General features: G+C 40.4%; 1 protein-coding gene across 5 annotated transcripts in view; it reads left to right on the top strand.

Annotated features, from left to right (window-relative positions):
* The first annotated feature begins 4,111 nt into the window (after window positions 1-4,111).
* REPS1 (RALBP1 associated Eps domain containing 1) overlaps window positions 4,112-27,579 on the top strand; it is an 81,160-nt gene continuing 57,692 nt past the window's right edge. For 3 of the 5 annotated variants that reach the window (XM_045814702.2, XM_045814701.2, XM_045814699.2), the window contains exon 1: window positions 4,112-4,882. In XM_045814702.2, coding sequence (XP_045670658.1) covers window positions 4,730-4,882 — 153 coding nt within the window. In that variant the 5' untranslated portion in view covers window positions 4,112-4,729. The remainder of the gene's footprint in view (window positions 4,883-27,579) is intronic. The other 2 variants (XM_045814704.2, XM_045814703.2) reach the window with 1 other exon arrangement.

Genomic DNA, 27,579 nt, shown 5'->3' with positions numbered 1-27,579 from the left:
AGGCATTTTGAAAAAGAGTCAGGCATTTTTTAAAGTTAAACATATACTTACCATATGACCCAACAATACTCCCAGATATTTACCCAAAGAGAAAATGAAGACTTAAGTTCGCACAAAAAACTTGCATACATGTTTACAGCATCTCTATTAATAATCACCTAACATTGAAAACACCCAAATGTCCTTCCCTTAGTGAATAGATGAACAAACTATAATCATTCATACAACAGAATACTATTTAGCGATTTAAAAAAATGAACCATTATAGAAGCAAGAACATGGAAGAATCTCAAATGCATTATGCTATGTGAAAAAAAATCCAGATTGAAAAGGTTACCCATCACATAATTCCATATAGGACATTTTGGAAGAGGCAAAAGTGTAGAAGTAGAAAACAAATCAGTGGTTGCCAGGGGCTGAGGGTGGACGCAGGGGTGAGTTAAAAGGGGCAACACAAAGGAATTTTGGGGGGGATCACAGAGTGGCTCTGGATCTTGATGTTGGTGGTGGGTACACGACTGTATGCATTTGTCGAAACTCATAGAACTGTATACCAGAAACAATGGATTTTACTGTATACGGTTTATTTTAAAAGCCTGGAGATTTCCAGTTAAATAACAGTTGATGCATCTGCTGGCCCTAACCAACTGTTTGATCTTTCCCTGAAAACCAGCATCTGTAAATTTGTAGCTATATAATATAGACCATCTGTTTTAAAATAGCTTTCTCATGATGTCACTTTTTAAAATTGATATGTTTAGAAATGTATACTAGGAAAAAATTAGACTTGACCTCCAAGAACATGTGTTAAATTGCATTTTTTCCCCTTTCATATCTGGAAATACAAATTTAAGGGACAGATACAGAGAAAAATCTCTTTCTTTTGTGAAACTGTCGAACTCTCCAACACCAAACCCACCTGGAATATAGCAGGAGGCTGGGAAGACAGAGTCCCCCAGAGCAGGCCTCCCTGTCTTAATGGGTGCCTGACTCTGTGGGGAGTATGTGTTTGTTTGGAGGGTTTCTTACACAACCACCGTGCTCCTCACATGGTGAGTGGTGTTCGGGACTCCTTCACGGGCCTGGGGAGTGGGTCTGGGGCTGAGGCAGTGGTTGCTGGCAATAGGGCCCATTTCACCGCTTCTTGGTAAACCCTTACGGGTGGGGGTTTGACCTTGTTGTTCATGTGGTACGGGTGACTGACTTTTGTCCTCTGCTTGGTCTTGCTCATCAACTGGAAAATTTCCACTCTTCTATCCTATTACATTAGGAAGGCCTCACAGAGCAATGGGACCACAGAAAGAGTCCACCTCAACATTCCGTAACTCACATGTTGTGGCCAATTCAAGTTTAGCACTTGGCAAGGGGTGAGGGGAAGGTCAACACAAGAGGGAATCCAGGGTGCTAGCCAGGTGTCCTTGACATGACATGAGGTCCCTAGATGGATGATCTCTGAGGACAAGATCATGCAGTTTGTTTTACACTGAGTGTCCAAGACACTCAAAGCGCACCTTGAATGCATGAAATATGTGTTGGAATTAGCAGAGAAGAAACTGCAGGTTGTAAGGACCAGGTTTACTCAAGGAACGGGAAGCGAGAGTAAAAAAGATAGCACCTTATGGACTGAGAAGGAAATCTCAGAATCCCAGAACTTGGAAGGAAAACAATCCTGTAAGTATTTTAGGTTGCTAAGGAGGGGTAGGGTTGGAGGTTGCGGGAGTTAAGGGAGCCAAAGGGTACTGATTGGCTCATCATGTCATTAGTTCATTTGTTCATTCATTCATACAACAAATAGTTCTTGATGAGAATTATGAGCCAGATATTAGGCATTGGAGCCACGGCAATGAGCAAATATTATCTGGTAAATACAGGGATGGTAGTTGGGGAGACTTAATAAACAAGTAAGAAACGCTCTATAAGACAGAGATTTCAGATTTGAGATTTCCTGGGTTTTGAATCCCAGATCCAGGCACTTAATAACAATCTGACTCATAAGTTATTTAACCCATTTGTGCCTCAGTTTCCTCATTTGTCCAATAAAAATACTAAGTGCCTACTTCAAAGGATTGTTGTGATTAATGTGGTAATTAGTGTACAGTTTTAGAACAGTACCTGAAACATAGTAAGCACTCAATAACTATTAGCTATTAAAAGTATAAACAGATGTATACTTTAATGTCAGGTAGTGAAAAGGACTATAAAGAAAAATAATTCAGAGAGGGGTACAGAGCAGGGCTGTTTCGGATCAGGTGTTGAGAGGAAGTTATCTCTGGGGAAGTGACATATGAACGAGGACCTGAATGGTGTGAGAGAACAAGCCGTGCAAAGATCTGTGGCAAGAGTATTTCAGGTAGCAGGAACAAAGGCCCTGGGGCAGGAAAGACCTTCAAGGCCTAGGAAAGGTGGTGGAGAAAAAGATGCCGAAGACAATTGTTTTGTTTTGTTTTTTGTTTTTTAAGATTTAATTTATTTATTTGACAGAGAGAGAGAGAGCACAAGAGGGGCAGAGGGAAAGGGAGAAGCAGACTCCCCGCTGAGCAGAGGGCCTGATGAGGGACTCGATTCTGGGACTCTGAGATCATGACCTGAGCCAAAGGCAGCCACTTGACTGACTGAACTACCCAGGCGCCCTGCTGAAGACAATTGTGATCCAATCCCCACCCCATGTGCTCCTCCTATCTACACCTTTGGAAGACAAGCCATCTGTGAGGCTCTGGTCACCTACAGCAGGTCCCCTGTACAGGTATGTGAGATGTCCATGTGACAAATTGAAAGTTCTAGAGATTGGGCAACTTGAGCTTAATGGCATGTCGTGTATATATATATGTATCTACCTAAAATGCTACTGGTCAAGTTAGAAAGTATTTACAGCTCCATAGTCATATGTGTGTGTGTGTGTGTGTGTGTGTGTGTGTGTGTGTCTGTGTGTGTGTGTGTATTTTTAAAGAAAGGTAAAAAAAAATTTAAAATAAAATATTTTAAAGAAAGTTAATAAAATAAACACGTGTAATTACATACTAACATCCTATTAAGACCTGGAGTAAAATGAGTAAAAAAGATTGACACTAAGTGGCACAAATAAGACTATAAATAACTTCATGTGAACTAAGATTTTTGTCTCCAGATGAGACAGGGCAGGTTTTGCTGCCAAAGTGCTGCAAAAAAAACCAAAAAAAAAAAAACCAAAAAAAACCCCACAAAAACCTTTTGGGTTTTCAGTGCTTTTTGATTCTGGAATTACAGGTAAAGGATTGGGAACCTGTAATGATTTCCTCCCATGGGCCATTTATAGGGTCAGAACTCTGGGGAGCAACATGTAGAAGACAAAATAAAAACCAAAATAGAAAAATCTGTGTAACAAACAGCCTTAGCCACTGAAACAGTTCCTATTTGCTAAGTATAAACTCTTCAGATATTCTTCTCGAGCTATTTTACGACTCTCCTCTTTCAGGTAGGTGCCAATCAGAACAGTGTATGATTTTTGTAAAGGAGGGAATTAAAAGTGGCAAGGAGCCCCTGAGGTCAGCCCAGGGCCCATACGGGGTTACAAAGTTGATGGTATACATTCAGGGCGCTAAGTTCCCGGTGACCAGGACGACCTTGTACATAGAAGAAAACTTTGTGAGTTTTTCCCTCTATTCAGCAAATTTTGTTTCTCAGGTAAACATGTTTTGGAACAAGAGTGGGAGTTCAGCCTCAGTGTTAATGTCAATATGAGAGTTCCCAGATAGATTGAATCTTCATAGCTCTTTGGAGCACATAGAAATATTGCATTTATTCTCAGTAACATCTGACATCTAGAAGGTACAAACAGATAAAATAGTAATAACCTGAACAATGTTCCTCTTTCAATGAATATTTATTAAACCGTTCGTGTCGGAAGCTTCGAAACAATCTAAACAGAAACGGGTATGTAGGTTGCCTCGGTGTTAATGAGCTGCTGCTGTGGGCCCCTGGTCCTCGCGTCCCCAGGGTCCCAGCTCCTCCTCCCGGGGCTGGGGGCCGCTCGGCCCTCCGCAGCGGGGCTCCGGCCACCAGGGGGCGCTGCGGCCCCCTCTCCCGGGAGCGGCCGAGCCAGCCCGGTGGGTGTTTCTCTCCCTCTCGCGCTCTCTCCTCCCGGCCTCACATCCGGGTCTGGAGCGCGGCCGCCGCTGTCAGTGTTGGTGCGGGCGCGTCGGGGGCCGGGCCGGGGCGCAATAAATGGCGGCGGAGGGAGGCGGAGCGGCGGCCACGCTCAGCTCGGAGCCCCCGAAACTTTAGACTCGAAGCCCCACAACTTTCCGGGAAGTGCCGCCGCTCCGGGGGCGTGGACGGAAGGGGAAGCCGAGGCGGGAAGTCTGGGGGGAAGCGGCGGGGAGCCGGGGAGCCTCGAACCCGCGGCGGGGGCGGTGGTGGAGTCTGCCCGTGCCTCGCGCCGCCGCGGCCCCCGCCTCCTTCCCCGCGCCCTCCCCTCGGTCGCGGAGCCGGAGCCGCGCGCCGAGCCGAGCCCGGGACTGCGCGGGGCCTCGCAAGCGGCGCCGCGCCGAGCCCAGCCGGGCCCCCTCCTCGCGACCTCCGGGCCCTGTTGCTCGGGCGCCCCCCGCGCGCGTGAGGCCGGGGTTGGGGCTCCTCGCGGCTTCTCGGGGCGAGGAGGAAGCCGGGCCGCGCGCAGCCCCCGCCGTCCCGGGGTCGTGGGGCCGGGTCCCGGGTCTTGCATGCGGGGCGGGGCGGCCGTGAGCCGGAGGCGAAGATGGAAGGCTTAACGCTGAGCGATGCGGAGCAGAAATACTACTCGGATCTCTTCTCCTACTGCGACATCGAGAGCACCAAGAAGGTGGCGGCCAACGGGCGGGTGCTGGAGCTATTCCGGGCCGCGCAGCTGCCCAACGACGTGGTCCTCCAGGTAACGCCGCCGCCCTCGCCTCTGGACGCGTCCTGGGCTCTGCCGGACGCCGACCGGTTGCTTCTCGGCGGCTCCGGCCTCTAGCCGCCGGCCTCCGGGGGTGGGGGGTGGGGGTGGGCGCCGTTTCCAGCAGCAGCGGTGGGCTTGTGCCTCCAGGCTGGGGCCGCAGGTGCCCGGGCGGCCGGGACTCGCGCCGCGGTCGAGGGGGAGGGGTCGCTGTTAGAAGACAAAAGTCATGCGGGGATATGGTGGGGGTTGGGGGGCGGAGGTCTGTGTATTATCTCTCAAGAGCCTAAGTCCAGTATCTCTCGACTGCCCCTCAGAATCTGTTTTTCAACACTGGAAGAGCAACTTCAGATGAAGGATCTTGGATTGTGACCATGTCTTTGAATCCTAGATCCTGGTATATAACATAGCTCTCCGGAACCTGCAGAGTAGTAAAGTTACCAGTGTAGGTAAAATGGGTTTTTGTTTTGTTTTGTTTTGTTTTGTTTTGTTTTTAATTCTTGAATTAGCCAGCAGACGCCACAAAGTCGGTTTTGTAGGAATCGAAGAAGCAGTCTTCTTAAGGCAGCTGAATTCTTGAGGAGATAAAAATTTTTAATTTGTAGCTAGTAGTTTGCGAGTAGATATGTATGGAAAGAACTTGTAATTAACTATAGAACGTGTGGCTGATGTGAACTGGACAGTTTTCGATTGCCATTCGGTAACATTTGGTGGAACTTGTGGGTTCGGGTTGGGAGATAAGTATTGAGCAGCTGGAAGTCAAACGTGCATATTTGCCTCAATCAGATCTGTAGCACTAGAGGAGCAAGCAGAGTAAATTTTAAGCTTTCTCGATCACATCTGTTTTTAAAATAGAAGATTTCCTAGAAGTTCTTATCTAATGTATGTGGTGAACATTGTTGTTACTCTGTTTAATGATTCATAGTTGCTAGTCTGTCTAAACAGTGTATCAGGAGCAGGTTTTAAGCTTTCATCTTTATGATGATCCAAGCCACTTACCCACATCTTTAAAACTTAAAGCCATATGCTTGAGTATAATGTAGCATACTGCAGAGAGCACTGAATCAGTTGTTTTGAGGCCTGGATCTTTGACTCCATTCTGTTGTTCACTAGCAGTGGAACTTTGGGCCATGCACTTCCATTCTTCAAGTGTAAATGTGCGTATCTAAAGAATGAGAGTCAGGTTCCTTCTAACAGAAATTCTGGAAGTATAAAAATGTCCACAGAGGTCTCTATTTTGGAAGTTACCTGTGCATTAACTATGACTAAATTGAATGAGTTCTGTCTTTTTGCATAATCTTGTATGTTTTATATTGCTTTTTAAAAAATATTGGGAGAAAAAGTTGGGTGTCTTAGATACCAACAGCTAGGAGTCTCGAATTTGTGCTGCTGGAAACAGACAAAAATTAAGTATTTTAGGCTTTGCTGGCCACAAACAGTGTCTCTCCAATATTCTTTGTTTTTGTTTTTGCAACCCTTTAAAAATATAAAAACCATTCTTAGTTCAGGGTCCTATGAAACAGGACCTATAGTTTGCTGACCCCAGCTAAAGAATGGTGGTGGCAGCGTGGGGTACTATACTCACCTCATATGGCTTTGGAGTTAGAGGTCTGGTCAGAACATGTTCATTAATGGTATTGCCCTTTTTTTTTGTAGCAATAGCAAAACATACTTTCAAGTCATTTAGGAACTAAAATTAAGGCGGAACTTTCCAAGTTCTATTTTGGTTTATGTTTTTAGGGTGAGGGGAAGCTGAAATAAACTGACTTTAATATTTTTAATGGTGCTGGAAGACTTTTGGACTTTTAGTGTATTATTTAGGATAGATTAGCATTAATTAACCTTTGCTTGAAATACGTTTAATCAAGTTGCTTTCGCATTATGCTCAGTTTTATTAACATTCAAAAATAAATTTCGGTTGCCTTTCAGTATAAAGGGCTTAAAAGTATAAATATTAAGGATTCAGGGGCGCCTGGGTGGTGCAGTCATTAAGCGTCTGCCTTCCGGCTCAGGGCGTGATCCCAGCGTTCTGGGATCGAGCCCCACATCAGGCTTCTCTGCTAGGAGCCTGCTTCTTCCTCTCCCACTCCCCCTGCTTGTGTTCCCTCTCTCGTTGGCTGTCTCTCTCTGTCAAATCAATCAATCAATCAATCAATCTTTAAAAAAAAAAAGGATTCAGTTACAGGTTAGAAGCTGTAGGAGCTCGCTGAAGCAGAACTCTTAACAGTAATATACTAAACAGTATTTTGGGTATCTTGAAAGCAGTTTACTTAAAAATTGGCCTAAGACATAAAATGTGAGACGAAGGGGAATATGGATTTAGTTCTCTTAAGAAAATTTGGGATTGTGTGAAAACACAGCCGCCTGTTGCTTTCTAAGTGGGAAACATTTGGGTCAACTCGAATATATTGAGTTAGCTATTTAACTGGGCTGCGCATCGCAGGGCGTCAAAAGAGGAGTTAAAAATCTCTCAAGGACCTTGTAAACTACAGGGATACCCATGTGTAACATAAAGTACCATGTGAATGCATAGGAGAGGTACAAAGGAGGTATGATAAGGAAAGTCTCCTTGACTTAATTGAAATGGACTTTAAATTCGTATTGAGGGAGGGCAGTGGGATGGAGGACTTCCCGACAGAAAAAAACATGACGAAAGGTGGAAAGTGTAGGAGCCTTTTCAAGGAATAGCAGATTTTTCAGGTTTTGCTGAAGCTGGAGTATGTCTTGGGGACAATGGAACATAGAGTTAGAAAGAGGCCGTCTTATATTTAGAAAGACCCTAAAGAACATGTAGAAGATTTCATATTTCAATAGGCAATGGAGACTCGTTGGTTTTCGGCCTTGAGTGAGAAGAGTGGAGTCAGGGGAAGGGAGGCTTGTGCAGTGGTCTGAAACAGATGCTGGGTAATGGGTGTCCAAACCAGGGTGACAACTGTAGAATGGGAAACAGATCTGGATGAACAGGTCTGAGTTACTGAAGGGCTGCTGGGTAGACACTATGTGAGGTGCTTTGTTGGATAATGTTTAATTGAGGCCAGATTATCAAGGCTGGGTGGAGAGCTTTGAACTAATTGTGAAGGTAACAGGGAGGTGTAGTTTAAGAGAAATGACTCATAAAAGCCGTGCTTTATAAGACCTTTAGGAGATCAGTGCAACAGGAGTTAGAGGGAAGAAGCTGGAGATGAATTTGGGGATCCATTCTCTGTTGCATGTTAAAAGTGGTGAGGAACTGGGTCATGGTGCTCAGATGCAGGAGTTGGGGGACATCGTGGGGAGGATGATTTTGCCTCCCCAGGGGCATTTGGCACTGTCTGCAGACCTTTTTGTTGTCAAAACTTGCAGGGAAGGAGCAGTTGTACTGGCATTTAGGGGCGAGAGGCCGGTGACGCTGCCAGGCATCCTACAATGCACAGGACGGCCTCCACAACAAGGATGATCTGGGCCCAAATGCCAGTCAGTGGTGCTGAGATTGAGAAAACCTCACCTGGACTCTGGTGGTAACAGTGGGACCGAAAATGAGGCAAGAAATTATGAGAGTAGAATTGATGGGCCTGGGTTACCTGGTGATATTTAGATGAGGGAAGAATAGAGCAAGGATTGGTCTCTGTTGGACACCACTCCCCACATAGAAAAGGGGCAGGAAGAGAGCCCGATTTTAAAAAAGATACTGGCAAGTTTGATTTCCGGCATTTGAGATGGAAGTGGAAGTCTCTAGGAGATAGTTGGAGACTCATGGACATTTGTCCGCACAGAGTGCTTGTTCTTACAGTGAAATTCAGGTATTTGGGTCTCTTCCTCTGCCTTTCTCACCTAAGTATCTCAGGAGTAGGGGACGGACAGCTTACACTGTGAGCATGCATGTACACATCAGGGCTTTGATTGATGTAGTAGTTGTCAGCATTTGTTAATAAAAGTCATGAGAAGGCTGAGTCATCTGGGGGAATGAGTATAGAGAACAAAGAACAGAGGGCCCAGAACTGAAGGAGGAAGGAGCTGGCGTGTTATGTGCCTTTTACCGGGCAAGTCATTTTCATGCAGGAACTCTTTGATCCTTACAAGAACACGGTGAAGGGGGTGTTATTTTTATTTATTAACTAGGAACATGATAGGCAGAGAAGTTAAATAATTTGTTAGTGAATAAAGCATCTCTCCTTTACCATTATTCCTTGCTACCTTTCAGCTTTTTCTTACTTTCACTGTTCATGTGATTGGTTTGCCCATAGCTCTTCTGAAGAGTAGAGATTAGAGATTGTTTGATTTTGAGTTATGTATGGATTTCCTTCTTTGCATAGTGAATAGTTTTATGTATGATGCTGTCTTGAGACACAGCGACTTAAGAGAAATAGGAAGATTCTTGTAGTTGGTATCTTGTGCACACAGAGACACAATTTATATTACAACTGTCAGACAGATATCTTAAAGTATATTCATTACACTGGTTTTGGAATAGTAGAGTAAGACTTGTGCTGAGTTTAAAGGTTTGTTTTTGGAGACAGTGTGTCAGTAGACAAAGTGAATGAGCTGAAGCTTTGTAGAATTATGCTCCACAGTTGGGGCGCCTAGGTGGCTCAGTCGTTAAGCATCTGCCTTTGGCCCAGGGCGTGATCCCAGGGTCCTGAGATCCAGCCCCACATCAGGCTCCTCCACCGGGAGCCTGCTCTTTCATCTCCCACCCCCCCTGCTTGTATTCCCTCTCTCGCTGGCTGTGTCTCTCTCTGTCAAATAAATAAAATCTTAAAAAAGAAAAAAAAAGAATTATGCTCCGCAACAGAGAGGAACAGGACTGAGTGGAGAAAAATTTGGTTATAGGATTTAATCATGAGGAATTTTGCTCTTTGCTGAGCAAAAAAAAAAAAAAAAAGGCATTTATTGTCTTAAAAATCGGAAGTAATTTATTTTTTTAAGATTATGGAAGGTATGCTACTACACTAATAAATACGTTTTGTTAGCTTTTACTTAAAGCCTCTATTTTGGGAAATGTTTTAAAACTTAATATAGACTTTTGAGAGCATAATAGCTTGATAAAAGTTCTAGTACTAATCTTTCATTGAAGGTTATATCCAATGTACCCCTATTCATGAAGCTCAAGAAATCTTTAGGTCATTTGTGTTGAACAACATCTTGGTAGAATATTTGAATAATATGTTAATTTAATGGATGAAAAATGACAACAATGAAATATAAACCATTTTGTCTTTCTCTTGAAATTTGTTCAATTATAAGATCTACTCATTAGTGATAATATTAAAATAGGGAAGCAGAGCCTTGTTTGTTGAAAGTTTTAAATTTAATATAAATAAATGTCAGGCTTGTTATTTTGGAGTAGTGATTTCTTTTTTTTTTTTGTAATTTCTGAATCACGATAATAATTACAACAAACTACAAAAATAATCTTGCTTAATCATACACTTTCTATACACAGTTGAAAAAACATATCATACTGTTTGTGAGAGAAGTCATACTTTCTGTAGTGTCATATTTACTTTTTAAATTCCTTTTTCCTATATCAGATCAAATGCTGGTTTTAGTCTTTTCGTTTTGTTTTTAAATTAATAGCCCAGAACTAGAGTCTTAGTGTTTGGGTCAGCATTTTGATGGAGCTGTAAGAGAGGCTGGTAATGAGGAGCACCAAACACGGGAGGCAAGTTCCAGTCCTGTCTTTAGCTAGCCTTGTGACGGTTTTAAACAGATCACTTAATGTCATGGATTTTCGTTCTCACAGCCTGAAGTGATTGGATTGGGTTTTTCAAACAAAGGTGTTACAGTGTCGAAATGGCCCCTCTAGTCAACCACACCCTTAAGAACATAGCACACAGTGTTGAAATTAGTTGTTCCACAGTTTTAACGCATTGGTTTGTTACATTCTTGTGGAGATTCGAAGAGAATCTCAGCCTGGGTTGCTGAAGTGACTCTCTCTCTCTCTCTCTCTCTCTCTGAACTAATGAAAGGGTTGTAAGGCCCATGGTTTCTCATTCTTCAAGATACTTGGCCAGTGAAAATTTGAAGTGGGTGGTAAGAGTTCGCACTTCTCATCTTTTCCTTCGTAGATATTTCATTTTCTGCAGCCTTTCCTGTGATAGATGTATCTTCATTCATCTTTTCCCTCCTTTACCTTTATATAAAGAATCTATGTCTGATGGGTTGCATATGTAGGCATGACATAAAAATCAGTATGTAATAAGAACTTTGGGTCAGAAATCTTTTTTTAGGTTCATACCATATACTAAGTTTCATTGAGATTTAGTAAATTATGGGACTTAGGCCTTTAAAAAAATACTATATCTATCTATCTATCTATCTATCTATCTATCTATATTTTTTGAGATTTTATTTATTTATTTATTTGAGAGAACGAGAGTGAGAGAGAGAACATGAGCAGGGCGGGGAAAGGCAGAGGGAGAGGGAGAAGTAGACTCCCCGCTGCACAGGGAGCCCTAGGTGGGGCTCGATCCTGGAACTCCAGGATTATGACCTGAACCGAAGGCAGACACTTAACTGACTCAGCCACCCAGGCATCCCCCCAAAATACTGTATCTTTTCTTCATTTTGTTTCAAGAATTGACTTTATGTTGAATTTGAGTCTACCTTGTTAAATGATGAAGCCAGAATTTATTAGATTATGTATCTTCTAACTCTTTTGGATTGCAGTTTCCTTTGAAATTCTGGTGCACATATTAGACATCTACTTAGAAAACACAGTTCACAAAATTGTGCATATAATTTGAGGTTGCTAGCCTTCCTCCAGTTTAGTCAAGCTCATCCCACGGACCTCTGCATTAAGAAAGTTTTGAGGAAGAGCAAACCTGTGAAGTACTAAACATAATGTCTTTCTTAAGTCAGTTTTGTATATTTTCATGAATACTTCTTGATGGCTACTATTTATATTCAGGGTGTATATATCTCTATAGATATATATAGCAGTGATAAAAAATCAGAAATCTTTCCTGCCTTCATGGATTATGTTAATGTTAAGAAAGAAAAGAACTGTGTACAGTTAATAGAGAATCATTGCAGACTCCAGGGGTCTACTTAGTTTTAAAGGAAGGTTCCTCTGAGGAGACGTAGACAGAAATAAGGGAGTAAGAATGAGATGTTTCACAAAGAGGGAAAGCATGTGAAGGGCCTGAAGCTTGAAGAGCTGAATGTGTTGGGGGAAATGAAAAGCTGGAGCGCTATGGTTGGGGGGGGGGATGGACATAGCAGGCACTGCGTACTGCAGGGTCTTGTACACAGCATTAAGGAGTTTGGATTTGAAAATATGAAAAGTTTTTAGTAAGGGAGTAGCATCATCTGAATTATGTGTTTTAAAGATTACCCTGCCGTGTAGAGAAGAGAATACCGGGACAAACAGAAACAGATTGGCCAGTGGATATGCAGTAGCTCAGATGGGAGACGATAATGGCTTAGATTAGTGAGGTGGCTGTGGGATTGAGAGGAGTGGACATATTTGAGATATTTTGAGGCAGCAAAAATAGGAGGACATGATAATGGTTGGATACGGAACATAAGGGAGAACTCGGAGATATTGCTGGAGGTCACCATTATTGGATGGCGGGACGAGGTGTTTTCTTTTTTTTTTTTTGTTCTGTTTTGTTCTGTTTTTTGGTGGAGGAGTAATGGTAAATTCAGTTATTTTTGTTTTTTGTCAGTCATAGGTACTCAGAATCCTGTATGATTGTCAGGTGGGCCTCTACCAGAGAGGATCAAAGATATTTGGCTTGGAGATGTCAATTTGAAGATTATCAGTGTATTATTAGTGATGCTTAAAAGCCATGAAAATAGTTGAAATCAGGGAGGAAGGGAAGGAAGTGACCACAGAGAGGGAAGAAGGATTGACTAGAAATAGAACCCTGAGGAGTCCACCACATTTCTAAGTTGGGTAAACTGGAAGGCCTCTAGGAAGGAGGCTAAGAAGGATAGTCAGAGTGGTTGTAAGGAAATCAGGGATGTATATCGGATTATGTCATGGATCCTAAGTAATGCGAGTATTTCAAGAAAAGAATAGTTAACTGTATTAGTTTGGTGGAGAGGTTGAGAAGATGTGGGCAGAAATATGGCCATTAGATTTGGCAGTCTGGAGGTCATCAGTAACTTTGATGAGCCAGTCTCATGGACTGGAAGAGGTGGAAGCCAAATTTGAGTGACTTGAGGGATACCTGATGGCCCAGGAATTAGAGATAGGGTGTATAGATTGCTTTTTGAAGAAGTTTATAGATGAAATAGGCATGGGGTAGAAGTTGGAGGTATATGAGGATATAAAGGAAGTCTTTTGTTTATTTTTTTGAGTATAAAAAATACTGCAGCATGATTTTAATTGTTAGGATTAATAAGGGAAGAAAGGAAGATGAGGAGAGGATATTGAAAAAAACAGGGTAGTTCAGAATTCTGACTACAGGATGGTCTTAACGGAAGAGGGATCCCTTCCTCAATTTTAAAAGGGGAGAAGGAAGAACACGGGTATAGAACCAAGTAGGTACATAGATTGAGTGGAGGAAAATTAGGGTATTCTAGCCTAACGGTTTCTATTTTCTTTACAAAGTGAGGCAAGATTAACAGTTTAGTGGGAACAGTCTGAATATGAAAGTAACAAAAAATCTATTTACAGTAGCATCAAAAAGAATAAATATTTAGGAATAAATTTAACAAAAGATGGGGTACCTGGCTGGCTCAGTTGGTAGAGCATGCAACTCTTGATCTCGGGGTTGTAAGTTTGAGCCCCACAATGAATGTAGAGGTGACTTAAAAATAAAATCTTTCAAAACACCAAAATTTTTATATTACAAACCATTACTAAGGGATATTGAAGATTTAAATAAATGGAAAGGGTGACACAGTTGGTTAAGCATCCCAACTTGTGGTTTTGGCACAGTTCCAAATCTCAGGGTTGTGCTCTGCGCTGATTGTGGAGTCTGCTTGAGAGGATCTCTCCCTCTCCTTCTGCCCTCCTGCTCTTGCTTTCTCTCTCTCTAATAAATAAATAAATAAATCTATAATTAAATGGAGAGACAGTCTGTGTTCATAGGTTGGAAGATTGATGTTGTTAAGATGGCAGTCGTCCCCAAACTTATCTGTAGATTCAGCAAAATCCCTATCCAAATCCAACGAGGCGTTTTTGTAGAAATTTGTAAAGCAGAGCCTAAAATTTATAAGGAAATGCAAAGGACCTAGAATAGCCAAAACAATTTTGAAAACAAATAAAATAGAAGATTTGCTCTCCCTAATTTTAAAATTTACTATAATCTATGGTAATCAAGACAGTATGATTGACGTAAGACTAAGCATGAGGGACACCTGGGTGACTCAGTTGGTTAAGCATCTGCCTTCAGCTCATGTCACGATCCCAGGGTCCTGGAATTGAGTCCCGAGTAGGGCTCCTTCCTCAGTGGGGAGCCAGCTTCTCCCTCTGCCTGCCTCTGTGTCTCTCTCCCTCTCTCTGACAAATAAAGTAAAATATTTTGTTAAAAATAAAGTTGTTGCCCATCAGGGAAAAAAAAAAGACCAAGCATGAAAATTAATAGAACAGAAATGAGAGTCCAGAAATGAAACTTTAACATTTATAATCACCTGGTTATTGAAAAAGTGCTAGGATAGTTTAATGGGGGAAGGATAGTCTTTTCAACAAAAGGTGCTGGGACAATTAGATATCTGTATGTTTAAAAAAAAAATGGACTTGGGCATATTGTTGTATATACTTCACACCATATACAAATATTATCTTAAAATAGATCATAGACTTAATTATAAAATCCAAAACTATAAAAATTCTAGGAGATATTAGAGAAAATCCTTATGATCTTGTGTTAGGCAGAGTTCTTAGATGACACCAAAAGCATGAATCATAAAAGAAAATACTGACAAATTAGACTTCATTAAAATGTTTAAAAACTTTAGCACTTCAGAGGTTACTTAAGAAAGTAAAAAGACAAGCCACGGATTGGCGGAAAGTAGTTGCATATTACAAACATGGTAAAGGTCTTTAATCTAGAATATATATAAAAAAATTTTACAACCCAGTTATAAAGAAAAAAAAACAATAAAAAATGAGCAAAAGATTTTAATAGATATTTCACCAAAGGAGACAGTATAAATGGCCAATAAGCATGTAAAATGATGTTCAACATTATTAGTCATTAAGGAAATGCAGATTAAACCACAGTGGTGTTGTCACACACCCACAGGAATGAATATAATTAAAAAGACTGACATTACATGGTGTTGTGGAGAAACTGGAACTCTTATACACTGCTCTTGGAAATGTAAATGGTATAGCCATATTGGAAAACAGTTTGGCTGTTTCTTAAAAAGTTACAGATAAGCTTATCTTATGAATTAGCAGTTCTACTCGTAGGGATCTATCCAAAAGAAATGAAAATGTGTACACTCGAAGAATTGCTAAAGTCTGTTAGCAGCATTATTCACAGCAGTCAAAAATTGGAAAGCAATCCAGCTGTCCATCAAATGGTGAATGGATAAACAAAATATAGTATATCCATACAGTGAAATACGATTCTGTAACAAAAAGGAACAAATTACAAAATACTACAACAAAGATGAATGTCAAAAACATAAGTGATAGAAGCCAGATACAAAAGAGTACATATTTGTGGTTGCATTTATATTAAATGTCTAGAAAAGGCATATCTATACAGAATAGTGGTTACCCAAGGCCAGGGTAGGACTGGAAACACTGGAGGAAAACATTTGGGGTGACGGTAAAGTTCTAACATTGGATTGTGGTAATGATACACGACTCTATGAATTTTCTTACAATTCAATGAATCATACACTTACCATGGCTAGATTTTATGGTATATAAATTATACCTCAGAACTACACATTTTTTTTGAAAACAGTTTTGCAGGGTGAGGGGAATGTATGAAATAGTCATTTTGGAGGATGTGAAGGTGAGTGTGGTAGAGAATAAAGGACCCTCTACTGTCTGAATAATACAGTTCTAATTACAAAACCTCAATATCAATGTCACTTATATAATCTGACAGTTGTTAAGGGCCTTATGCTCTAGATATCATATGAAAGGTGATATATTGATAATTATGTGTAGAAGAGACTGCCATATGAAGATTCATTACAACCAAGTATATTTACATGAAGCACCAGTCCTGGAATAATAATTCTGTCTTACATTTATTCACTGCTTTCTTTGTGCTGGCTCTGCCTGCCTCATATATACTAGATTTTTTTATGTGTACGTTATTTAATAGATTTAGAAGGGGTTGAGAAAGTTGTGATTTAGAATGAATTAAGACCACTTTCACATGATGTGATGAGCACTGGGTGTTATACGCAACTGATGAATTATTGAACACTACATCTGAAACTCATGATGTACTGTATGTTGGCTAATTGAATTTAAATTGAAAAAAAAACAGGTTTTGTTGACTTTGGGTAGTATGCTGAACTTCTGTACACTTAATTCAGATATCTTAATTTTTTGGAAAATCACAGAAATGTAATGCCTCAAAAATAATCTGAGTTTGACTTAATCATGCCTGATAAGTAGTAATTTAATCAAATAGTAGTTTTAATCTACAGGAAGGACTACTTCCGGTCATCTTCTATTAAAATAATTACTGTTGGTACTCTTGGTTTCCACTCAGGTCATGATCTCAGGGTCCTGGGGTGGAGTCCTGCCTGGGGTTTGTGCTCAGTATGGAGTCTGCTTAAGATTCTCACTGCCCCTCACTACCCGCTCCCTGCACCCGCGCACATGCGCGTTCTGTCCCTCTCAAATCTTAAAAAAAAAAAAATCACTGTCACTATCATGAATTTTTTTGTAGGCTAAAAGCTGCCTTTTTTTCTGGATTTATTTATTTATTTATCTATCTGTCTTATCTAATCTAGCAGCGCGCTTGCTCACGGGAGCACAAGCAGGGGGAGCGGCAGGCAGAGGGAGAAGCAGGCATCCCGCTGAGCAAGGAGCCCAATGCGAACTCAATCCCAGGACCCTGGGATCATGATCTGAGTCGAAAGCAGAGGCTTAACCACCTGAGCCACCCAGGCTTTCCAGGCTAAAAGCTTCTAATGTTACTTTGAAGCACTGATTTGGTGTCTTTGTGTTTCTGAATTGTTGTATATCCAGTCTGAGTTTGCATAAGTAGATCTGGGACCCAATCCCCATAATCATATGAATATACTGCATTGGATAAAAAATAGCTAATAGCACTGATCTAAAAGTGATTATTGCTTTTTGTCCATGGATTATGTCATACGTTGTATGTGGAAATAGAAATCTCTGTGTCTTTGAAAAAAGAAATCATTGTCTAGAAACTATTTAAGTATTATTGATTTTTCTTTGTGTCTCATTTATGACTAGAAGGATCAGAGGGTTGTTTAAACTCAAGTGTTTATTGATATAGTATTTTTTAATAGTTGATTTAGAAGAATTCATATTTAGAGCACGTGGATGGCTCAGTTGGTTAAGCGTCTTGTTCTTGATTTTGGCTCAGGTTACGATCTCAGGGTTGTGGGATGGAGCCCTACCTACTTCGCGCTCTGTGCTGAGAATGGAGCCTGCTTAAGATTCTCTCTCCCTCTCCTTCTGTCTGCCCCCTCCTTCTCTCTCTCCTCTCTTACAAATTCTTCTTCTTCTTCTTCTTCTTTTTTATTTTTAGAGCACTTAATTATATCCCATAGAAAAATATTTAATTATAACACCCTTGTAATATTCTGTCAACAAGTATCGAGTATGGTATAGCCAGAATAGGAATGTGACAATTCTAGGTTTGACTCTCTGTTTGGTACTTATTAACTCTCTTGCTCTGGAGAGAGTTTCAGGAAAACTCTAAGGTCTTAAGTGAGAATACCTAAATCTCTATGACAAAAGTGCATAGAGACTTTTGAACACTCCCATTTCCTTGTTTGTGGACTGAGGATAATACCAGATAATACCAGAGTGGAGTGTAAACATCTAGCAAAGTGCCTGGTTCTAAGAGGGTGATCAAATAAGTTTCATTAAGTCAAGCTCTGCTTATATGAGAAAACTCATAATTTATAGGATCTTGGCTTTAATAGTAAAAGTCTCCCCATATTTCTTCTAAGCCTAGATTTATACCTTTTATTATTTTTGTTACGTGAAATTAATAATAACTGCCCCCAATCTTTTGATCCTATCAGTAATGCCATTTGTTTCACCCTTTTACTATGGAATTAGAGGATTTGTCCTCCTGAAATGAAGTGTACCACCAAAAGGCTATAATAAAGGATGATTTTAAGGATTTGAGCTGATGTAGCTTGCAGAATGGTGATAACCATTAACAGAAATAGAGAAGTGAGGAGGATTCTATAGTTTTGTGGGGAGACATTGTACTGAATTTTGGATGTGCTCAGTGAGATGCCATGTTCGGTCCATCTGTGTTAGCAAAAATCAGTGGGCATTTCAAAGCTTGAGAGTAGCAGCTGGGTGGCCTTAAAGCTTGTCCAGACTTGATGGTGGTTTCTGAATGAGGCCATTCACTAAAAATGAAGATTGCAAACTTCATTATATTTGAAATGTTCTTTCATGGTAAATGGAGAATTGCACATTTGTCATAGAGATTTAGGTATTCTCAGTTAAGACCTCAGAGTTTTTCTGAAATATTCTTGAGACCATTAACAAGGCAAGGTAGATGTGGAAGTGTAATATTTGCCTGAAATTAGTGTAGCCTCCAAAAAGTTGAACCTCGGATGTTAAATCCAGAAGCATTTACAGGTTTAATGTAAGGGGTTCACTAGCTATTTGCAAGCAGTCCCCAAAGTCATCCACACATGGTGTGATTGCATTTTGATTGAGGAGTACATCTTGGAGCTAGAATAGTCTAGCCTACCAGTTGCCATCAGCATCTCATTGCAGCTTTGTGGTTCTTATTTAACACAAGATCTCATTTAATCTTTATAATAAGCCTGCCAGGTATTGTTATTCCCGTTTCATTAATAAGAAAATGTATGCTTTTATGAAACTCTAGAATTAGTGAATTCTTGAAGGTTAGTGAACAAATTCCTTGAAGGCCAGTTACCCTGTAGCTGTAGCATTGCTATACCATTTTATTTTATTTTATTTTTTTATTTTTATTTTTTTTTAAGATTTTATTTATTTATTCGACAGAGATAGAGACAGCCAGAGAGAGAGGGAACACAAGCAGGGGGAGTGGGAAAGGAAGAAGCAGGCTCATAGCGGAGGAGCCTGATGTGGGGCTCGATCCTATAACACCAGGATCACGCCCTGAGCCGAAGGCAGACGCTTAACCACTGTGCTACCCAGGCGCCCCTGCTATACCATCTTAATTAGGGGATGGTTCTATTGAATCCTGCTCTCCGTATATTCAAAAGATATTTTTTCCTACTTAATATTCTCTAATAGCATTATTAATTAATTCAGCAATCACTATTAAACACCTATTATGCACCAATGTATGCATTCAGGGCACTGAGTATATAGAGATGAGTGAAATAGACTTGGTTCCTGCCCTTCTGGTAAACTTAAATCTTTTTTCCTAAGCTCCAGCAATCTAGCAGGGTAACTGTTACAATTAGGTTCATGACCGAATCCCATATATATTTTTGGGTAAATATTTGTTGAATGAATATTTGTTGAATGTTGAATGAGTGACCATAAATTTATCTTTTATTTTCAGAAGTATGTTTGCTTATCACTAACTTTAATAGATACTGTAATAATAATAAAATAATAACAGTATAACAAATGCTGTTGTGTAGTGCCTACTGTATGCCAGCTACTGTTTTGCCTCTTTACTAGTATTAATTCATTTAATTCTCAATGTGGGTACAGTTTATTATCCCTATTTTTAAAATGAAGACATGGAGAGGGTAAGTAACTTCTCTGAGATCACACAGCTAGTAAATGGTAGAGTTGGGATTAAGTAATCCTGTTTGTAACTGCTATGTTCTACTTCCTAAGTATTATATAATTAATACTTTTTTCAAGTTTTTATTTATTTATTTGGTAGGGAGAGTGAAAGAGCACAAACCAGGGGAACAGTAGCAGGAGAGGGAGAAGCAGGCTCCCTCATGCTCAGCAGGGAGCCTGACGTGGGGCTTGATCCCAGAACCCCAGGATCATGACCTGAGCTGAAGGCAGACGCTTAACCATCTGAGCCACCCAGGGGCCCCATGATTAATACTTATTATCCCACTTCTGTGCTTATGTCTTTGCCCTCTAACAAATCTAAAATCCTCTAAATCTCTAAATTTCCTTTTTGAAATTATTTGACATTTACAAACCATGTTGAGAGGCCCATACCTGCTTGCAGTCTGCCTCTAGTTGTGTGAGTCCTTTTAGAATCTAATAGCTGCAAGTCCTCTTTACCTGTGTCTTTCAGGCAGGTGTCTTCAAACATTTTGTAAATAAAACTTAAAAATAGGTTTTTCTGCTACACTGATTTAGGTAACACTGATTATTTTCAGTAGTTTGCTAAGTATATTAATAATTTTGTTAAAATAAAGGGATACAATTCAAAACTATTTTTCTGTAAAACTTTTATATAAAAACAAAGACCATTCTAATAGATTGTTAAACCGAACAGTTTTATTTGCTAAAGCAAAGTTAGTCAAGATCTCTTGAAATCTGGGTAACATTCATTCATCTGACTTTTTGAGGTCCTGCTCATTAGCTCCAGAGGGCAGAAACTTGGGAGAAAGTTCATGGAAATATGGTTTACATCTTCTTAACATAGAGGCGGCATCTTATAGCATAGATACGAATAAGATCATCCAGGATAACTTTGCTGAGTAAAAGAAAGGTAGCAAGAGGAAGCCTGAGGTAGCTGCTTGGGGCTCTGGAGGGAAATGAGCAGAGAAGCAAAGAAAGAAAGAACGTGTCATGGAAGAGAGTAGTCTGTCACATGCTACAAAACATGCTCAGTATTGGGTTTCATGGAGGTATAAGAGTGGAAGTCAGATTACTTGCTGACAAGTTTATTACTTTCAAAAATATTTTTTAATTTAGACTTCTGCTTAACTCAAACTAGATTTTTCTTGTATATTCTCCACATTGTTACTGAGGTTTTATTTATTCTTCCTTGGTATCCAGAACAGATCCTTCTCATGCTGAGTCCATTTCTATTTTGAGATATATGCAAACTAACTCATTTTTTAAAGTCCTTTGGTTTCCTTTATAGTCGTTATCCCAGACATCTAATATTTATCTAAATAATCTGAGTCATCAAGAACATCTCTGTAATGTTGTATTGTGTTCCATGGAATTAGAAATGTATTTGAAATAATAACTCAAAAACTTTATAATATACCACTCGTGCTTTGCTTTGTTTTGCTTTAATTTGACATCCTACTTCTTACTTTTCCCTAATCATCCCAATGCGATAACCCTCCTTCTATAATTTTCCCACACTGTTCTGTATGCTTGCACTTGTATACAACTTGTATACAGCCTCCTGTTCATGTGTGTATCTTTTCCTTGATAGGTGGCAAGCAACCTGAAAGCAAATATTAACTTACCTTATTTGTTTGCCTCACATCTCTGTTCACAGTAGGCACCCAAAACCTATTGAACTGGTTAGTTGGCACTTCAGGCCTTCATTCCTCATCAGTACATTGATGGGTCCTAGTCTGATGTCTTCATTGTATCATACTACTTTAAAAATTCCAAACAACAAGGACACCTGCATGCCTCAGTTCCTTAAGCGTCTGCCTTCCGGTCAGGTCATGATCCCAGGGTCCTGGAATCGAGTTCCACATCGGGCTCCCTGCTCAGCAGGGAACCTGCTTCTCCTTCTGCCTGCTGGTCCCCCTGCTTGTGTTTGCGCTCTCTCTCTCTGACAAATAAATAAAATCTTAAAAAAAAAAAAAAGTTCCGAACGACAGTGTATGAGCCTCTTTGAACAATATGAAAACTCTGAGACAGGGTTGTATAGATCTTTCAATTAGACTGAGCATGCTAGTTAATACTTTTGAAGTTGTTCGTGTCCTTCTAATCAGATATAGTGAGCATGCCTACTAATAACTTTTAAGGCACTGTACCTCAAGGCTGTTCTCTTAACTTTTAAAGATAATCGTGGTTCACTTTAGTAGTAATCTTATGAGTTTTTCTGCCCTTCAGAGGTGTAATTTCTAATTTTTGAATTTGACAATAAGCAGAAAGTGGTAGACAACCTAAATAAGGAAATAGGTCTGTAGTTTCTAATTTAATTTAGTTGACACTTTGGGAGGGAAAGCATAGCATTCTCATAAAATGCCTGGCCTGGCAGCAGAGCTATCAAATCTGAGTAGTCCTGTCCACCAGCCTTAAAGTTACCTACCAGCTCACCCCCACATCTCGCAATCTTGTTTCCGATTATTCTCTTAACGTGGACTGTGTGTTCCCACCCAACAAATCTGTTTTCTGTTTCTCACAGTTACTTGCTCTTTATCAGCTTCTTTTCATCATGCTCCTTTCTTTATCTGCAGTACCCTCCCCCAACTTGCATCCTCCCCCTTTTTCAGAACATGAGTTAGCTTTTGTAGACTTTGGAAATCTAATTTGAACAACCTCGCCCTCACTCTGAGACTTGACTTTGTCTCCTACCCTACTTTTGTGTTTCGCACTAGGTTGCTTTTTGTTCATTTATGTCATTGTTTAGCTATTTTTCCAGTAGATTTACATCTTGACAATGTTGTAAGCAAACTGAGTAAAGTTCACGTTTCTTTTCTTTCGTGACCTCATGATGTCCAGAGCAGAAAAAGCACATTGTAGATGTTTAGAAAACATAGCCAGCTTTTTCGGGTGAGCCAGTTGCTTAGCCCTGCTTATTGCTGCGCATTCATAGACGTGATTGGGATGATGAATTAAGGCAAGTCTGGACTCCTCACCCAGGGAAGGAAAAAGTGGGGGTGGTGAAGCTTGCAGCCTTGGATGTTCCTCTGCCAGCACTATGGGTGCTCTCTCTGCCCACCCCAGTCATTCTGGGCATGAGAAGAGAAGAGGAGGAGGTGGCAAGAACACGAACAAAGAGCACAGAATTCTCTGAGGTCTGACTTTGGTGCTTTGCTGACCGACATTGCCAGTTCCCCCTTCATCCCTTTCCTGACCTTCTCCTCCCCCTCCCCCATTTCTTTTTGTATAGCAGAGTGACTGTAAGAGGTTTAACAAGAAACAAAACTGGGGATTGGTGGGCATGGAAAGAAAGAAATTATGGTAGAATCTGGGTATCTTGGCACTACAGCATATACTTTCTTTTATAAAATGGAATAACGCACAACTTCTGTTGAGTTCCAGTGTCCCTGGCTGAAAGTGGAAGACCAGACCCACTTAAAAATGAGGGCTCGAGGCACACTCACATGATCTCACGCACAGATGGCACATTCCCTAGCACAGGCCATTGACACTTGTGCCACGTCAAAACGACAGGTTATACCATTTGTCATGGTCTGCATAAATCTCACAAGAATGATAGAAATTGCTAATGTGAACCCTTTGAAACATAAGGGCTTAGTGTTTTCTCTGCCTCCCTGCAAAAAGCTAACGAGTTAATAGCCAGAGGAAGGGAGTTTGTGTTGGCTTTTCTGTTACTACCCACAGTTTTGAACCCCTGGAGTTAGAAATCTTTTACTTTCCTCATCACATGTCTGCAGAGTCCCCCTAAGACTTGATTCTGGAGTGAATCCAGAGGTCACATTTCTCATTTGCATGTAACAAATGGTCAAAGTGGCATTGTCATAGTTACTAATTGTATCGTATCATGGCTATTTTCTACATAGTGCTCTTTTTTTTTGCTTCCTCTCTTCATTTGACCCTGCACACCCGTGGAGCTGCCTTCCCTATTTTTCTTCTTCCTTTTACTGCTAAATAACAAATGACCCAGATTCTTCTCTACTGCCTATATACTCTCCTTAGCCATTAGTAATCTAACTTTTGTATTACCCCCACTCTCCCTTCCTTTTAAAAAAGGATATTCGTTTTTTTTATTTTAAGGGAGGGGCCGAGGGAGAAGGAGAGAGAATCTTAAACAGGCTTCACACCCCACACACGTGGAACTGACCTGAGGCTTGACTCGGGGCTCCATTTCACGACCTTGAAATCATGACCTGAGCTGAAATCAAGAGTCAGATGCCTAACCGACTGAGCCTCCCAGGTACCCCTAAAAAAGGATATTCTTAAAGTTCACTTTTATCCTAGTCACCGAATTCTTAGATCTTACTCTGTTTTACCACTTCCCTTGCAGTACACTGAATTACTTCTTGGTGGATATTCTCTTTTTTTTGCTCACCATGATCCTAAATTATTCTGATATTATATGTCTCTAGCATCCTGACTGACTGACTGCTGTGTCTCTTGTTCAGAATTAGCTTCGACTCCTCCTTTGACTCCTCCTTTCCATTTTCCTCCGGCTCCATTTGATGCACCCTGTGAGATCCTTCAGATTTTCTCTTTGAAAGATGTCAGCTAATCATTCTTCTGTCTTTTGCATTACCCACCTGAGCTCTTGCCAGCTTGTTGCTGAGCTACTGTGGTAGCCTCCTAAATCTTAACTAGCTTTTCTGTAATTGGTAAAGAATAGACAAGGGAATTTCCAAAAACTTACATGGCACTCTTCAAAAATGCTCAGTGAAAACCAGTCACATTCAGAGCCCTTACCATTGAGTTCTGTCCGGTTTGCTACCTAGCCCCCACTACAGTCTCTGCTTTGACCTTCGGTGGCACTGCCCCTCCCCCTAGTCCCCAAAATTAGAATGCCTATCTTGTGTAGACTTAGCAAAAACCTGTCCATTCTTTAAGGTTCAGATCAGGCTTACTCCCCCCCCCCCCCCCCCGTAATAATATTTTCAACCTGTGGTAGTCCCTCTGTAATTCTTACAGTATCAAGCCCTAATTATGTAGCATCTATTATGAGCCAGATGTTGAACTATTTGGCATATGATTAATTTTAAACTTAGAGGACAGGCGTAATTTCTGTTTCATAGCCGAGAAACCTGGGGCTTCAGAGGTTATATGCTCAGCAGGAGCTGGGATTCAAATCCAGCTCCATTTGATGACAAAACTTTGTATTCAAGATGCCAACCATTTTGATGTGTAAAATTATAGCCTTATATCATGGCTTATCTTTTTCAATCGTGTGTTGTGTTTACAACTAGGTCAGAAGTTCCTTGTGAGCAGGGGATGTGTGTTAGAACTTTGCGTGCTTCCCAGGGCCCACTATGTACTTCGAACACTGTCTGGAGAACTTAGAGAACATTTTGATGAGGTGTTCCTGTAGTGCTACTAATTATAATAACCAGTCTGCCTCCTTTTTGGGTTAGAACATTCTCTAAAATGTGAGTAGAAGAAAGACTGCAGGCATGGTTGCATCCTTGGTTTAAGGGAGGCGGTAGAAAACCTTTGTTTCCTAAAGTGTAGGGTTATGCACCCAACAAGATGTGAAAGCACAGAGTAAGAAATCTGTTCGCTTTTCATTTGTTTTCCAGGTCTGATAAAGGAGAAATTTCAGTCCGGTACTAGTAAGTTTTTAACATCTTCCTAACACATGTTGCTGTCTTACAGACCTTGATGGAGCCACAAGCATACTTTGGAGACAGTGCTATTTAGCTGAAATTAAATAGCAGTTTTGTTTTCCTTGAACTTGTTATTGTTTCTGTTATCTTCTGTTTATTTCAAGTGATACTTATTTTTTATTTATGTTGGGATACAAGTTCCTTTTAAATTAGTGCATTAAGGGGTGCATATGGTTCAGTTGGTTAAGTGCCCAACTCTTGATTTGTGCCCAGGTCATGATCCCAGGGTCCTGGGCTCAGGTCATGGTCTCAAGGTTCTGGGATTGAGCCCTGAGTCGGGCTCCGTGTTCAGCACGGAGTCTGCTTAAGTATTCTCTCCTTCTCCCTCTGCCCCCTCCCCACTAGCACTCTCTTTAAAATAAATAAATCTTTTTAAAAAATGTTTTAACTTTTCTTAAGTGTCCCGATGTAACAAAGAAACATTAAGAACTTAATAGCACAAGTAGCCCATGGATGGGCAGAATCTGTGAAAGTGCTGTGTGGATGCCTCAAGTTTGGGAAACAGTGGCTTAATGGAAGAAGCCAGACTTTAGAGTTTCTCAAAGCTAGATTCATATTTTGGCCCTGTGGATTTTTAGTCTGTGATCTTGGGCAAGAACTTTCTCTTTGCCCATTTTGATTTGTAAAATGGATATAACAATACATACTTTTTAGGGTTGTTTGAGGTTCTTTGATATTATCAATTTTGTTATTATGTTTAGTATTTATTTCCTCATTTAGTCAACTAAAAATCTTTTGATAGAATTTTAAAGATGTAGTTTAATTGTTAGGATTTCTTACTCTCAAGCAATTACTTAACTACTGTGGGCCTTAGTTTCCCTGGGCATTAATTTTTTTTTCATCTGCACGTTGGGAATAATATAGCACTTGCCTCATAGGATTGTTTTGAGGACTAAATTAATTCATAAAATACCCAGAATAGTGCTTAGTACTCAGAGTAGCGCTAGATAGCTGTTAGCTATTATTGTTTTTATTTCCTTTGAAAGGATGTAGCATCTTGGAAGATCCTGAGAACGTTTTTCTTTGTTCTTATCATTCTGACTTGGGGATGGAAACACCTCTGCGTATAAAGCATTGTTGCACTGGGACTATGCATGGTTCACTGGCAAGGGAGAATAAGGAGGTCTTCAGCTATACCCTACAATGATTGCAGCATGCAGTTAAACTCAGCAAAAGACTTAACAAACCTCAAAGAATTGAGGGGACGAATGTTCAGTCACTGAATTTCTGTATGTTACAGCATTTTCTTTTCTTTCTCTCTCTTTTTTTTAAGATTTTATTTGACAGAGAGATAGCGAACACAAGTAGGCAAAGCGGCAGGCAGAGGAGAGGGAGAAGCAGACTCCCTGCTGAGCAGGGAGCCCAGTGCGGGACTCGATCCCAGGACCCTGGGATCATGCGCTGAGCCGAAGGCAGACGCTTAACTGGCTGAGCCACACAGGTTGCCCCTGTTACGTCATTTTCTATTTAAGTAAAATGCCACAGAACATTTGATGTTGAGATACATATATTATATAATATATATGTGTGTGTGTGTGTGTGTGTGTGTGTGTATAATTTATCACTATTCAGGGTAGTGTTGTGGGCTCCTATTAGTTTCATTGTTATATTTGCTGCTATTCTTGTTTGGCAGTTTTTATCTATTTTGTAAAATACACCTGGGTTTTAGTACAAGTAGAGTTTTTAAATTCTGTGGGTTAGTTATGTTCCTAAGATGTTGGTTGTAAAACAGATGTCATAAGCCAAAAATTTCCCTTTTTTTTCCCTCCCCCCTCCATTTTTCTGAGTAATTCAATTGGTACTCTATTGATAGAGGGGGAAATTGACCCTAAAACATAATACAAAACTAGAGTGCAGAAAGTTTTCATTATCAAATATTTAATCCAAAAATATGATAAAACACTCATTTACGGATTAAAAATACTGATGCTTGATTTTACACCAGATATTCCTTTGGAGCTGGATTTACAGGACAGGTTTTAGCAAGTTACTTAATTATTTCCACTTAAATCCCCTGTTCAAGCAGTGAATTTAACTTCTTATATTTTTGCTTATCATAACAACACATATTTAAATATACATCTGTGTCATTTTTTAAAGGTGGCACATAGCTAGAAATCTCTGGTACTTTGGCAGAAATAGATTTTTAAAAATTAGATGTTTTCAGAGAGTAGTTTGTGTTGTAATTATAG

Source organism: Ursus americanus, chromosome 11 (genome assembly GCF_024610735.1).
Source record: "Ursus americanus isolate L20-20 chromosome 11, mUrsAme1.1.p, whole genome shotgun sequence".
NCBI classification, from domain to species: domain Eukaryota; kingdom Metazoa; phylum Chordata; class Mammalia; order Carnivora; family Ursidae; genus Ursus; species Ursus americanus.
Note: the sequence above shows the minus strand (reverse complement) of the source record. Positions and strands in the feature narration are given on the sequence as shown.